Consider the following 16223-nt stretch of genomic DNA (forward strand, 5'->3'; position numbering starts at 1 on the left):
TTATCCGGCCCCCACCATACTTCAGGAAGGGGCACCTCTTTCATTGGTGGTCAGTGAGTGGAGTACTGTATGTGGCGGCCCTCCAACGGTCTGAGGGACAGGGAACTGGCCCCCTGTGTAAAAAGTTTGGGGACACCTGGTTTAGAGGGTTTCTATAAAATCTTAAACAATCCCCTTTATAGCATGCTTGCTTTATTTCACAATTTTAAAAGGAATTTTTAAAAGACTAGATCTGAATGTGTTTTTCAGTTTTCAGATCAGCTGAAAGGTCAGAGTTACCACTCTAAAGAAAACCCACACTCTAAATATGTGCATAGCATATAAAGTTGCCACATAGATGAATTAGCAGGTGCTATGGTGTTCTGAAGCTTCTGTCGGGGCTTTTGCAGGAAGTGTTCACCCGAGCCCTCCGTGATGGCTTCCTGAGAAGCCCCTAAGGTTTATGCACAGGGAGACAGTGACTCTGCAAGGCTGTGTCTTGGCTGCTGGCACAGAGATACAGGGCCGAGTCTTCTGGCTGCAGGGCGTGTAGGTGAAGGTGTAAGTGAGAGCTGTCGGGGCATTCAGGAGTGAAGCGACTGGACACACTGTTGTTTTCAGTCTGTTTTTGAAAGCTGTAGATGAACATGAGCTCCAGTGGCATCTTAGCTTTCTGCTTGTACCAGTACATAGCATTGTGCCCCAGGTTTTGTTCACATTTCAAAGACTTATTATGTGCCATTCCCATGACCAGGTGTTTTGGGGTCTGGGTAACTCCGGTGTCCATGGGGACTGTGGGGGGAAAGAAACAAAACTCAGACAGAGCCCAGGAGGAGGGTTGTTTCTGCAGCCACACGGAAAAGGCTTGGAGGTCAAGGACAGGCAATTTGAACCCAACTCACCTGCTCCCAGGAGGCAGAGGAGCACACAGCAGAGCAGCCTGCAGCCCATGCTAGCCTGGGATCTGAAATGGGGTCTCCGACTGAGATCCTCTGGGGGAGGGGCTGGGCTCTGATCTCTTTGGCCCTGGTTGGTGGTTTTTCCTGTGATGTCACTGCTCCTGACAGTTTCCCCAGACCCAGGGGCTGGTTCTTCCTGATGGCTTTGCATCCTTTCTAAGTTCTGACAGAAGGTAGGTATGAATTGGCTGGGTTGGGATGAATGGCCTGGGCAGAAAGGGTAGAGCCAGCTTTTTATTTCCCAAGGATATTCCTCTGACAGGGGCTCCTTTGCTCTCAGCTGCTTCCTCATTATGTAGATTCTCCCTCTATCTCTGTCCCCCTGTCTTTCAGGACCCCTCTCAGCAACAGACCACTCCCATTCAAGGAATCTCCTTCTCCCCTGTGGGATCACAGGAGACAGCGCCTTTCAAAATGCCCCTTCCCTCAACGTCTAAGCGTGGTGGAGCCCTTTTTGCCTGGTTCTTTGGAGAGAGAATGACTGCATGACCACAGAGGCAGTGTGGACCAGCACCTACCATTCAAGGGCATGACTGTGATGCCAACCAGCAACCAGGCACTGGCAGGGAGCTGAGGGAGCAGGAAAGGGATGAGCCACCCTCTGTCCCTGAGGGTGTGGGACTTGGTTGGGCTTAGAGTTAACATACACAGGATGCTGAAAAAAAAAAACAACACAAGGTGTGTGGAGCAAGGGGAAGGGAAATCAGCTTGAAACTGACATAATAAATCAGCACAAAAAGTAAGTACAAATAAACAAAAAATGGGATGATTCATACTCCCTAAGTGATTTTAACCATCTATTTATTATTATAGTATATATTTATTACCATTTTGTAATGGCAATTGTGCTTGTAGGGTAAGGGTTGTAATTATAAATCAGTTACATGGAAATCCATGTTGGGGGTAGGAAGGAGTTACCATGATTAAATTAGAGGTTGATAATTTAGAGATTTTTTAACCTGGAGATGTGCTGGGCCAGGAGGAAAGTGTTAGCGTTTTCCTAATGTGTAAATTCTTTCAGATTATTTTTATGTGGCCCTTAAAACAAAGACTGTTAAGACATGTGGATCCGAATTTAAGAAAAGTGGTTGAATCGTCTCCTCCTGAATAGGTTACATATATGACATACCTTCGATCCTCTACAGTTGGAGATATTTCATTCTTTTAAGAACCTAAAATCAACCCTGATTTAAAGACTAAGGTTGTTACTATTAAAACTATTGTTATCAGCTGGGCATGGTGGCGCGTGCCTGTAATCCCAGCTACTCAGGAGGCTGAGGCAGGAGAATTGCCTGAACCCAGGAGGCGGAGGTTGCGGTGAGCCGAGATCGCGCCATTGCACTCCAGCCTGGGTAACAAGAGCGAAACTCCGTCTCAAAACAAACAAACAAACAAACAAACAAACAAAAAAAAACTATTGTAATAGGTGTCTGCTCCAGCAAGGGAACAGTACTTAGCCCTTCCATCGAAAAGAAAAAAATTTGAATTAAAAGAATGTGATTGCATTGTCTGGCTCCAATGTTAACCAAATTTCAAAGATTTAAAACAAACAATGGAATTCAATCTACCTTGAATAACAATGACAATGAGAGGTTTGATCGCCCTGAGGTCAACAGCTAACATAAACATTTCCCAAAGCATAGGGTGAGTGACAGGTGAGTTTTAGTCATCTGAATTTGGGATAGACCTGAAGAAGGAAACTGACCTCAGGACAGCATGAATCGCAAGAAGGAAGAGTGAAGAGTGGAATAATAAACGTGAAGTAAAGTCAGGTAAACACGTCTATACTAAACAGCAGTAGTGCCTGTGATGGAAGATAGAGAGGACATAACTGACTCCAGGACAGCTGGGATTTAGGACACAGAGTACTACAAAGGAACCCAAAAAATATATGTAAGAAAAATCCGCTCCCCCCTTTTTTTTTTCCTGGGCCAGATTGTAAATTGTGGATGCAGAGGAAGGGATACCAGAAAGCTGAGCAGAGACCAAGTTCTGGAAGTCTGAAGACGTGGGCAGAGATTTCAGAAGACCCACAGGGCATTCAGACCCAGTTACAGTGGAGTGATGTGGTGAATACGCAGGGATTCCCACTAAGACCCTGGAAAGGCCATGCACTAACAATGAGGACCGCATGCTGGGGCTCCCTAAGAGGGAGGGCAAAGCTGAAGCAGACCCTAGCAAGTCCTGCATTCAACCTTCCCAGAATAAAACCCAACACTCTTTCTAAGAGATAACATAATCCAGAGCCTCAAGACTATGTCATTCACAATGCTTCACAAGAACCCTTTCTAATCTTTCATGTAGGATATTTTAGAAGTCTCCTAATTGTTCATGCCACCCAAAAATCCATCTCCTTTCTGATCCACACTACTACCAGTGTTACTGTAGCAAAACATCAATTTCGTCATGTTGTTTCACTTGGAGTAGGACCAGCGGCTCACCACTGCCTAGAGATTTGTGTCCAAAGCCCTTTCCATGTCTCCCAATATCCCCAGTCATCTGGCTGTCACCTCCTCTTGAGGAGAGTTCAAGATGACATTCATCAGAACAGGAAGAGATTCTTGCTGGTCACTCTTCTTGAAGAGAAGGAGTCTACAGGGCAGAAGGCTGCCTCCACTGGCTTCTCTCTGACATTTTCTTTCCAGTTTATTTACTGCCATAGAATTTCATGCCTCTGCAAATATTTTTCTGTTAAAAAAGAAATTTCACTTGGTCCTACTCCAAGTGAAACGGCACGATGAAACTGGTATTTTGCTACCATAACACTGGTAGTAGTATGGATTAAAAAGGAGCTCCATTTTTGGGTGGCATGAACTGATAATCCAAATTGTCTCTTGATATTAGAAATATTTTCCTTCCCCTCTCCTTTATGCTTATGCTCATCAACCATTTTTAACAACAGTGTATTTATAATCATAATATTATGGAAAATATCTATCCATATATATTTTATGCTGTTGTCATGGTGAAAAGGCTTAGGGACTCCAACAGGATCATGTCACCTGGGCCCAGGACTCATATGCTTTCAGGAGGCAGAGGGCTACACAGCAGAAAATATATATCCATATATCTATCTCTAGATATATATAGAGAGATATATATCTCCATATATATATCTATCTATATATATAGATAGATAGATATAGATAACTTGATATATATCCGTATATACAGCAGACAAAGACAAGAAACGGCTTTTCCCATCAGCTAAGATCTTCAGTGCATGGGACAGGCTCCTGTTTTGTTCATTGAATCCTGATACTTTGCTGACTTTGTTATGAACACCTGCTTTAGCTGATAAATAAAATTCTGAGAGAGTTCTGTGTACATAAAACGGAGAATTGTCACATCAGGTGCCCTGGCAGGCTGCACTACAGACTGAAACTCCATCAGAGGCCATCAGGGAATGGACACGGGAGTCCTGGGTGCAGGTGCGCACACTGCCCCACAGCTTCCTGGCTGAGCCGGGAGGTTTGTGCACAGGGATGCAGTGACTCTGCAGGGCTGTGTCTTGGCTGCTGGCACAGAAATACACAGCAGAGTCACCAAGCTCCAGGGACTCGATGTGAAGATTTAAATGAGCTTTGTCTGGAGACTCAGGTGAGAAGCGATTTGGAACTGTTTCATTTAAAATGGGCTCCTTATTATTGTAGATAAACATTATCTTCAGAAGTTTTTTAGAGTCCTGCTTATACCAATACATAGCATCATGGCCCAGATTTTGTTCACATTTAAGGGACTCCTTCTTTCCCAGCTGTGTGACCAGGTATTTTGGAGTCTGGGAAACGGCTGAGTCCAAGGGACCTGCAAAGGCAAGAAGCAGAATTCAGACAAGCCCCAGGAGGGAGGCTGCTGTCATCATGGTGACAAGGCTTAGGGACTCCAACAGGATCATGTCACCCGGGCCCAGGACTCACCTGCTCTCAGGAGGCAGAAGGCCACACAGCAGAGGAGCCTGCAGCCCATGGCAGAGTCAGGCAGACAAGGCACGGCCCAGGGCAGGATTCTGGTCTGCAGTGGTGAGAAGTCTAGGCTGTGGTTTCCACTGCCACTGAGAGGAGCTGCGCCAGTGAGGTCACAGCCTGTAATCCTTCCCCCATTCTCAGGGTCTCCTCCAGCGTGGCTCCTCCTTTTCCTGCACTTGCTCCTTTAAAGGAGTTTTTGGAACTCCTGGGAATAGTTGAGAGGGTGGATTGTGGCCTCCAGGATGTGTCTCTGACCGTCATTCCTGCCGCAGCAGCTCCCTCCCTCCCTGCTCCCGACCCAGAATCTGACCACCTCCTCCTTTCCTCTCCCTTTCAGGCCCTTCTCTCAGAGTCAGGCCGGTTTTCTTCTCTGGATCTTTTCCTTCCTTTTCAATAATGCAGGACTTTTTTTTTTTTTTTTTTTTGCTCTTGAATCTTTGCTCATTTGAATATCTGACTAATGCCCAGTGACCACTCCTATTTCAGAAGAGATTGGTTTGCTGGTTCACCTCGAACCTGAGTACCAGCTGCAGCCACTTAAAATGCATGACTGTGATTTTAATTAGGAGAAAACTCTGTTGTTGTGACATCAAGAAGAATAAACTGCAGCCTTGCTCCCTGTGATGTTCTCATCCGTCCAAGGAGCAGAGCTAATGGGAAACAGGATGGGGCTAGAGAGTGAGAAGTCACATGCTGGGAATCCGTGGTGATGAAGGCAAACCACATGGCAATCAGACTAAACCCAAGTGGGTGACTGTACTTCCTTTGAGTTGTCTACAGGTTGCACGCCTTTTGGTACAAAACTTACAACCCAACACCTAGTCTGGAATTTCTCAACCTCGGCGTTATTAATGTGTCAGATCAGATGACTGTCTGTTGTGGGAGGCCGTGCTGTGCACCTAGGACACTTAGCAGCTTACCTGGCCCCTACTCTCCTGATGCCAGTAGCCGTACCTCACGTGATAACCAAAAGTTTCTCCAGACATCACCGAGTCACCCCCAGTTGAGAACCACTACCCTGTCTATTCTGCTGATGGTCCTCCCCTTCTCTGCCATGGTCCATCCACCCCAGGCTTGGTGGAGGGGTACGGACTCAGCTCCTCTTGCTGTGGTCGGCGAGGCCCAGCACTCAGCCCTCAGTGGCCTAAGTCAGTGGGTAATTCCCCAAAGTTTGGGTCTTAGAGGGAAAGGCATGTGTGTTGGTACATTTATAAACAAAACCTTCCACCGTTTCGAGAAACAAAATCTCCAGGTCAGCAACTACCAAGAGGAACACCAGGAACCACCATTGCCAGGAAGGCAGCACACACACACACACACACACACACGCACACACGTGTCTTTGGTAAAGCTGTCATCTTCTGATAAAACCTTTCCAAAGATAGACGCAGGTGGTTCATTTGTGGTGTATCGAACACACTGCTGGCACTAGGGATACAGCAATAAACACAAGAAAACTAATTACTGTCCTTCTTGGAACTGGAAGCGTGCTTTATTTGTTTGTAGTCATTGAATACTTACTGCAAAGGTTGAGTAAACAATGTCCGCACGTCCATGGTACTTATATTCCAACAAGGCAAAAAGCAATTCACACATTACCTATGCACTAAGGATATAAAACACACGTTACATGGGGTCAGCCATTTAGTCAATATTTATATTTACATACTTTATACAGCATCTCATTTTCTCATCTATAATAGAATGGGCTGAAGTAAATTATTTTCAATACTCTGTTCAGTCCTAAAATTCCATGAGCATAACAGGTATACCCCAGGATACAGTTTTTTCATCCAGTGTCCCCAGTAGCTACCCCATTGCACCACACAGCTGACACACGAAGGTTTTCAAAGGAAGAAAGCAAGGGACAAGGGAGAGGGGGAAGAAACTGAAATGACAAGAGACCACATGTCGTGATGATGATGACCATATAAATAAGTGACCATTCTTAAAGAGTGCATTTTAAATAAAGATTGATGTCACGATTTCATGCAAGTGTTGTTGACCAAATTGGGTGAACAGCCTCTGAAAGAGATGCTGGAATGAAACTGATAGAAAGAAACTTGTCTTGCTGTAGGTAATATTAATTCTGTTTTTCTGTTTGTTTTTTTTTATTTTTGGGATGGAGTCTTGCTCTGTTGCTCAGGCTGGAGTGCAGTTACGCTCTCTTGCTATCTTGGTTCACTATAACCTCCGCCTCCAGGGTTCAAGCAATTCTCCTGTCTCAGCCTCCCAAGTAGCTGGGATTACAGGCATGCACCACCACCCCCCTGCCAAGTTTTTATGTTTTTAGTAGAGATGGGGTTTCACCATGTTGCCCAAGCTGGTCTCGAACTCCTGAGCTCTGCTTCCCAAAGTGCTAGGGTCACAGTGTGAGCCCCTGCACCCTGCCTTCAGCCGCTTATTAAATATGAGACCCAGGACAGCTGATGTCCCTCAGAGACACAAACAGGTAAAATAATACTTATTCTGTACAATTTATGTGAATATTAAGGCAGATGACACGTAGAAGCAGTGCAGAGTGCCTAGGAAGGGCCAGTCAGCTCTCCAGGGCCTGAACCCTCCTAGCTGGCAGCATGTCCTTCATGTCACTTCCTGAGTGGAAACAAGAATGTCTCTGGCGTTTTCTATGGGAACTAGTCTTTCCCAGTCACTCCCTGCAGGCCACCGCTGCCCCCTGCACCCTCTGGCAGGCCCCAGGCTGACCTCCTCCATGCATCTGTCCCGCACAGCCCTGAAACTAAAGGTTCGGTGGGTGGAGCGCAGTCCCACTTGCCCACATCACACCTTACTGGACTCTGCCTGCCCTGTCCTGCCCTGACACTGATTCCCAGCCCTTGTGGCCCAAGCTCCTTCACCTCCACTGCCCAAGTAGACACAGAGAAAAGGGAGGCAAACGGAGGCCTCGGGCACCTCTACTCTTCTCTGTCAGTGGGGAGTTTGCTTTTAACTTAGGATCCACTGTGAATCAAACCACTCCCCTGAAGCCAGAAGGCAGCCAAGCATACCCTTCAACCCTCCTGTCCTGGTCACCCTTCTACCCCTCTCCAGGGTTCCCTGCAGCATTGTGGAGCCACAGCGCCTCCAAGTGGCCAACGTTCCACAGTCTCGTGGATTCACATCTGACCTGATGAGCTCGATTGTCCAAATTGGGAACAGAAGTGGCTCACTGGCACCCCTACAACCCCCATCTTCTCACACACACCCTCGATGCTTTCCCCAAAAGGCCATTTTACGGTTGATCTTCAAATTCATCCTGGGCCATGTGAGGCAAAAGGACACATGAACCAATCTTTTGAAGATAAATTAAACCATTATTGCACTTAGAGGGCAGCCAGAATTAAACAGACCCTTAATTAAGCAGTGTAAGGATGCCAAGCCCACCTAGCCCAGAAACTCTGCATTGTTCCATGGCTCCTTTTGCTTAATCAGACCCAATCTTTTCATATTTTCTATTTAAATTAATATCACTAAATGTTACACTGTGTGTTTTGTAAGAGGATTTTTTGATTTTACAAATTTATTTCTGAATTCATAAAATTTTTAAATGAACAACCCTATCAGCTATAACTTAGGCAGATTCCATTGGCGGTGACATATGCTATCACTGCCTGGGGTTAGGGAAGTGCCTATAAACTCTACCAGTGATCCAGTGGTGCTTAGTAAATGCCACCCACAGAAGCTATTTCCACCTCCACAAGAAAATACACTCACACTCACAAGCACACATTCACACAATATGTTTTAAATGGCAAGGCCGATAAGGTTCAATTATTGAGCACAGCTACTTTTTCTTTCAGTGTTTTAGGTTGATTTCTGAGAAGCAGCCTCGTTGATGTGTCCAGCCTTACCAAATCTCTAAAGACGTGGTCGTGGAAAGTGTGATTATGATGAGAAATATTTTTCGGCAAGATTGTGAGACTGGATAAAAGTTACTAAAACATAATGATTTTCTTTTTTTCAGAAGAACATTTGCAAATTTTGGCTTTAAACACAGGGTACTTTAGAGAACAAGTAATCAATTATGACTGTCAAGAGAGACTTGCTTAGAATACTGCAGAATTTGTGTAGAAAACTGAGCCTATCCCTAGAGACTCTCCAGTATATTTCATGTTGGAGAAGTCTCTTGTAAACAGAAGATAACAACTCATAATATTCCAGGGGTCTGTATAAGTGGATTTGAATTTATTCATTTTATAAACATCAGGCAGTTTCCATTATATTCTTGATTTGGCGTATGAAAATAAAGAGAGCTATATGGTGAGTGCCAGAGAATACCAGGGTGAGCAGCGAAGGGGAAGGCAGGTGGGAGCCCGTCCTTGACCGAAGGGCCGTGTCTAGCCATGTTGTGGGAAAATGAAGGTCCTTCTTGGCTGTGCAAACAGTGAGTGCAAACGTGGAGGATGTGAGAGGCTGCTGAGTTTTACAAAATCTTCTAAAACCGCTTGGTCACAGAAGGTAACCAAATCTGGACGGCGAGTGTTAGCAAGCATTCCTAGGAAAGTAGAATTCATCTTGGGAAAAGTGCGGAGCGTGTTCTCCTTCGGAACCAAGGGCAATTGGACCTGCTCTGCGTTTGTGGAAGTACCTGACTTCCCTGAGGAGTTAACATCAGGGCCAGAAGTCCAGAAGGAAGACATCAGGACCAACTTCAGCGTTCTTACACCAGACACGCGACTGCTGTCATTCCCAACTGGGACTGGTCACAACGTGATACCAGTTGCTAAAAGTCCTTCCTTTCTATTTTCTAGGTATCAAAAACATTTAGAGTGGGGAGAAGAACGTTCACGGTGTACAGAATCCCACTTCTCATCACTTTCTGTTCTATTTTTATTTTCGATCATCTTTGATGAGGTTCTCTTTCCTTGATTTTTCCCAAATCTCAATTTCTTCTCCCTCAGTTCAAAGATTAAACTCTGTTAGCATTTCCCCAGAGTGTAATCCACTGTTACCAACTCTAGTCACTTTGTTTTGTAAAAGATCTTTTAATCTTCATCCTCCTATCGGAGTGAAATTTTGTATCTTTTGACCAGCATCTCCCCAGCACCCCATCTCCACCCCAGCCTCTGGTAATTACTGCTCTAGTCTTTTGATTTGACATAATTTCCCTGAGGTCTTTTACTCAACAAGATGGGGATATTTTCTTTATAATAATGCTTATATTACTTTTTGTTTTCTTTATTACTTCACATATATTATTTGTTATAGATATAAATAAGCATATTGTAATAAAATCTTCCACCTCTCTGTAGGTGAAGCTGCAGTTCACATTTCATTAGAGCAGGGCCTTTATTCTTTTTTTGCTTATTAATAAACTCTTCCATTTCTGCCCTTGTATGTTCACTCTCAGTGTAGGTAGGAAACCCTGTCAGCCTTTTTTACATCTTCTTTCAGAACCATTGTTTACAGCTGTGGTCTGAGTTCTGTCGAAGTCTAAGGATCAGAGCTGGTCCACTATTAGGACCATGGGTATCAGGGGTCTCATGGATGAAGGTGAAAAAAGATGGACACAAGATCTAAGGCAGTCCTTGAAATAGCGTCCCAAAAGGTCAGGGAATTTCCATCTGTGCCCTCACTCCCTGGAGACACAGGGCAACTGAACAAGGAGTGATTTGATGATGGCAAAATTCAAATGGGTTCAGAACAATCATTTGCTAGACGAAGAAGTTTGTGGTCTGTGGCACCGCAATATTTGATAAGTGAATCTGGGTAACTGTAATTCCTCAACCAGTTACGCAGGATCCAGGGCACGTCTGTCCTCGTGGGTCTGGGACATTCTATCTTAACCTTGGTGTATGGGGCTGTCTCTGAGGACTCCCAGAAACCCATGATCCATAATCATGTCAGCTTTGATCACAGCTTGAAATTTCAAACATGTGAACTGTAGCTTCACCCACAGAGGGGTGGAAGAGTTTATTACAATATACTCATTTATATTCATAACAAATGATATATTACAAATGTATACAACAACAAAGAAAACAAAAAGTAATATAAGCATTATTATAAAGAAAATATCCCCATCTTCTTGAGTTAAAGACCTCAGGGAAATTATTTCAAATCAAAAGACTAGAGCAGTAATTACCAGAGGCTGGAGTACAGATGGAGTGCTGAGAAGATGTTGGTCAACAGACACCAAATTTCACTCAGATAAGATGAAGATGTCATAAAGATCTATTTGACTAGAATTAGTAACAGTGCAGTGTGTTCTGGAAAATTTCTAACAGTACATTTCAAATATTCTCACCACAGGAAGTGATAAGGATTGAGGTACTGCATATGTTAATTAGCTATATTTAGTCACTGCACTATGTACATACATTTTTTAATGGCAAGCTGCATGTTATACATATATACAATCTTATGAGTCAGCATTCAGGTTCTAGAAACCCGATTTTCTGGGGAACCAGGTGACCCTGGGGCAGTAGTGGATGCATGCTTCAGCCTCTCCACACGGGAGCAGTGGTGAATGAAAACAAAATAAAGAGCCTCAGGGAAATTATTTCAGCGATTGCTTACACTAGAAGAAGAAATGAAGTCTTATTGTTATCATGACTGTATTCACCAAGTAACTGCCACAAAAGCCACAAAGACATTTAAGTCCAACAGGAAGAATGGTTTGCTCTTGGGTTGCAGAAAACTTCCAATGTGACAGGGATAGAAGAGGCTTCAGAAGAAAGAATCTTCCTGTGGATGAAGCTTCAGACTTCGCAGCTGCCAGACGCCCCAACACATGCAGGGGAAGAGGCCAGTTGCCCGCCCATGCCTGAACTTCCGTATGTGAGCAGCAACCTCCCAGTCCCAAAGAAGACTGCGTGTCCCAGCCCTGAAGGCCGAGGCTAAGATACCCAGTGTTTGACTTGGAGCCAGTGAGCTGGCTCTGAGGACTCAGGAAAACAACAACTATAGTCATATCTCTATCACCCATCACACACACACACACACACACACACACACACACACACACAGTGAGACTACTTGGCGTCTGAGGACTCACCTGCCCCCAGGTGACAATGGGCCACAATTGCTTCCACCACCCACGTTTACAGTTACTCTGTCTCGGGGTGAATCTGTGACAGCTGAGGCCCAAAGCTACTTCTTTTCCCTGGGGAGGGAGGAGCAAAGAGAGGCCTCTGTTAAGGGTTTGTAGGAGCTGAGAAAAGAGAGAAAAAGATGCGGTTTGTGAGCAGGAAAGAGGTGACTGTGCCACACTGTGGCTGAGCTGCTGGCACAGAGATTCATGGCCAAGTCTCCCTGCTCTGTGTGTTGGATCTTCATTCAGAGTAGAGTCCATCCCTCAGGCCTTTCTGCAGAGAACCAATCACTGGGCAGCCCCGATTTATCTGCTGTATCCTTGCCTTGGGAGTAAGTTAGAAACCCTGCACCCTGCCCTAGGCTCTGTCGGTACCAGTAAAGGATTACATGACCCCAAACTGGATCTTACCTGAGAGCTACGTCTTTTCTCCCTTTGCTACTTTGTGTCTCAGGAGGAATGGAAAAAACAACTACAGTCATCTCTCACCCATCTCTCTCTCTCTCTCTCTCTCTCTCTCTCTCTCTCTCACACACACACACACACACACACACACACACACAGAGTGAGGCTTCTTGGTGTCTGAGGACCCTCCTGCCTCCAGGAGGCACAGGGCCACCCAGTAGAGGAACCTGGTGCCCAAGGCAGAGTCAGGGCAGGACGGGAGCTTTACCAAATCAGGGTCACTGTGAGCAGGAGCAGAGAAGGGGGGTCGTCCTTGTCCCCATACTGAAGGTCCTACAGTGACTTCACGGCCTCTCTTAATCCACACAACCACAGGAACAAAAGATTTATATTAGGACATGCTTTGATTACTGAATTGAATATTTATGAGTTCCTTGTTTTTCATTTGTTTGTTTTTTAAGACAGAGTCTTGCTCTGTTGCCCAGGCTGGAGTGCAGTGGTGTGATCTCAGCTCACTGCAAATTCTGCCTCCTGGGTTGAAGTGATTCTTCTGCCTCAGCTTCCTGAGTACGTGAGATTACAGGTGTGCACCACCACAGCAGGCAATTTTCATATTTTTAGTAGAGATAAGGTTTCACTGTGTTGCCCAGGCTGGTCTTGAACTCCTAACCTCAAGTGATTCACCCAGCTTGGCCTCCAAAAGTACTGGGATTACAGGCATGAGCCATGGCGCCCAGCCTATAAATTCCTTTTTAACAACATCAGTCCATGTATCATTGCTTTGGGCTCCCACGCTGTCTGGACCCAGAGGCCTCACTCTGCGTCTCTGAGTTGATCTTCTTATCCCACAGCCACTCCTCTGTCTGCTGGGCATGCTCTCTAGGATGTGCCAACAGCTGTGCCAACACAAGGCACCAAAAGGTGAGCTCACTGTCTTTCCTGCAAGTCAGAATCCCCTGTGCCATCCCCATTCATGCCCAGCCTCCCCCAGTCCCCCAGTCACTCATGCCCAGTGGGACTGTCCCATCACATGGGTCCTCTCACAAGCTGCACCTCATGCCTCTGTCCAGGGATCATTTTCCACCTTTGTTAACTATAATTCAGAAAAGATACCTTGGTGGCAAACTCAGTGTTTTTTCTTTCTCTCCCTATAAATCTGTTTTCCTCAATCTCAATATTTAATAAATGAGAATTATAATTCTGCCTTGATGCTTATTTTTAATCTCCTTCTTTGACTTTCACTGTTCCTTTCAGTCTATTCTGCTGGGAGATATTGATCTTTTGGGCTGCTTTTTTTTAATTGCATTTTAGGTTTTGGGGTACATGTGAAGAACATGCAAGATTGTTGCATAGGTACACACATGGCAGTGTGGTTTGCTGCCTTCCTTCTCCTCACCTGTATCTGTCATTTCTCCCCATGCTATCTCTTCCCACCTCCCCACGCTATCTCTTCCCACCTCCCCACCCCCCCATCCCGTTCCCATTTCCCCCCAATGGACCCCAGTGTGTAGTGCTCCCCTCCCCTCCGTGTGTTCTCATTGTTCAACACCCGCCTATGAGTGAGAACATGTGGTGTTTGATTTTCTGCTCTTGTGTCCGTTTGCTGAGAATGATGGTTTCCAGTTTCATCCATGTCCCTACAAAGGACGTGAACTCATCATTTTTGATGGCTGTGTAATATTCCATAGTGTATATGTACCACATTTTCTCTATCCAGTCTATCATCAATGGGCATTTGGGTTGGTTCCAGGTCTTTACTATTGTAAACAGTGCTGCAATGAACATTCATGTGCACCTGTCCTTATTGTAGAATGATTTATAATCCTTTGGATATATACCCAGTAATGGGATTGCTGGGTCAAATGGGATTTCTATTTTTGGGTCATTGAGGAATTGCCACACTGTCTTCCACAATGGTTGAATAAATTTACACTTTTGGGGCTACTTTTAAACCTTCTCTTTGTCATTTTTGTTACACAATTTCACCATAACATGTGTATTCATCTTACTTCATATTCATTTGACTTGTTGAAACGGAGGATTTAGATCCTGAAACATGTCTTGAAGATTCTCAGCTAATGTCTCATAATTATCGCCTATCATTTGCTCTACTTTCTCTTTCTGACACTTCAATCATGTGTAAGAAAAATGGGAAGTCCCAACAAAATATTATATATGTATATATCCTAATATACTAGAGCCTACAAGTTTTTTTATTCCTTTTCTGTTAACTTTTCATGTTTCCTATTTAATTTTCTGTGTTGCCTTCGAGGTAACTCCTCCAGATCTGTCTTTGACCTCAGTAAGAATGTCTTTTGAAAAAGCATGTCATCTTTTCTTCATTTCCATTTTGTTTTCAGTGGTAATCTTCATCATGTCTGTGTTCTCTGATTATTTTGTTTCCTTGATGGTTTCTGACAGTCCCTTTTTCTTGTTCACATATCAATTCGCTCTTGTATGCCTTTAAATATAGTACTTTAACTTTTATATCATTTAATGGCAAAATTCCTTGTCTTCAGGTTTCAATTACTTATTGCTTCTACTCAGTCTTCTTCATTGATTCTTGTTTTAATTGTCTTAATAGTGGGAGTATACGTATCTGACATTAATCTGTGGAATTTCAGAGAGGCAGGCATTGAGAGTGCAGAATGCCGCGTCCATAACCTTCCCACTGCCTCCAGTCTCATCCCAGATGCATGGGGCCAAGAATTGGCTTCTGCACTCCGGGTTGCCAAACACACTCCTGGCTTTGGTTCCTGGGGTCAGAACATGCTCTCAGGACAGCCACAATGTTCCCTGCAGAACACAATTCTCATTTTTGTTATTTTTCATGATCTCTTCTCCATAAATTAGCACCTGTAAGGCTGTGTAGGCATGACTTCCCCATCTGCTTCTCCAAGAAAAAAATTATATAAATACATTTTCAGCAAAGAAAGCTCCCAAGTCGATAGATAATCCCTCTTCTTTCCCTTTTGATTCCTAATCCAAAACGTTAAAAAAAAATAATTTAGATACTAGAATTACGTAATGTAGACTTTATACTCATTGAGTCTGAAGAACATGTGATAATTTAAACTGGAAATTCCTAGACAAACTGACAAACTGGTTTGCACAATGAATGGTCCAATGCTCGTTCAACAAGTGTGCCCTTTGATAAGCTCACAGCAGAGCATCTCAGGTACAGTTAACTCTAGATCTCTGCCAGGGTACAGCTGATCTAGAGTGTTCCTGTTGTTGGTCCATCCACCCACTCCTCACTCCATCGGCCTGTCATGCGTTCACTCATCCATTATCTGTGAAATGAGTCTCCCTTCATGCCAGGCACAGCTGTTGTTAACTGTAACGGGCACAGCCTTCGCCTTTATGGAGTTTAAAATTGAATTGAGCAGAAAAATATTCAGACAAGTAAACTGGAAAACTCCAACTGTACTAAACTGTTGACTAACAAGCACATGTTACTATCAGTGCTTATAAAAGAAAAATTGATCTCAGCTGGAAGGCGAGGAAGTGCTCCCCACAGGAGAGGCCGATCATGCTGAGATCTGAAGCACAGGCAGGAGCTGGCCACTAGAGAAAAGAAGGCTCCAGCCCAGGGCAGAGGAAATGGACTTTGAAGTCTCTGTGACGGGGAGGAAGGAGGCACAGAAGAGGGACTCCCCTCATGGCTGCAGTAGAGAGGGGTAGGGAAGTGAAAGGTGGAGAAACCCAACAAGGCTTTGACTGGTGACTGCTCACATGGGAAAGGTGAGCCACTGGAGAGACCACGTGAGGGTGGGGGCTGGGGGAACCCTAGAGAGAGGAAGCAGCATGGTCCCCAGGGAGAGATTAGTCTAGATGGGTCTGAAATACAAATCCTGTTTCATCCCGGGGCCTCAGACCCAG

The 16223-nt window shown here is 44.7% G+C and overlaps 2 gene segments (V, D, J or C); both read right to left on the reverse strand.

Annotated features, from left to right (window-relative positions):
* Positions 1-338: 338 nt before the first annotated feature.
* LOC141580015 (T cell receptor beta variable 4-2-like) lies at positions 339-2185 on the reverse strand. The segment is given in 2 exon segments: positions 339-771; positions 882-2185. Coding segments are annotated over 2 exon segments (687 nt in total).
* Positions 2186-2243: 58 nt separating this feature from the next.
* On the reverse strand, positions 2244-5003 carry LOC141580024 (T cell receptor beta variable 3-1-like). The segment is given in 2 exon segments: positions 2244-4742; positions 4856-5003. Coding segments are annotated over 2 exon segments (504 nt in total).
* Positions 5004-16223: the final 11220 nt, after the last annotated feature.

The sequence above is a fragment of the Saimiri boliviensis genome, chromosome 10, assembly GCF_048565385.1.
Source record: "Saimiri boliviensis isolate mSaiBol1 chromosome 10, mSaiBol1.pri, whole genome shotgun sequence".
In the NCBI taxonomy this organism is placed as follows: domain Eukaryota; kingdom Metazoa; phylum Chordata; class Mammalia; order Primates; family Cebidae; genus Saimiri; species Saimiri boliviensis.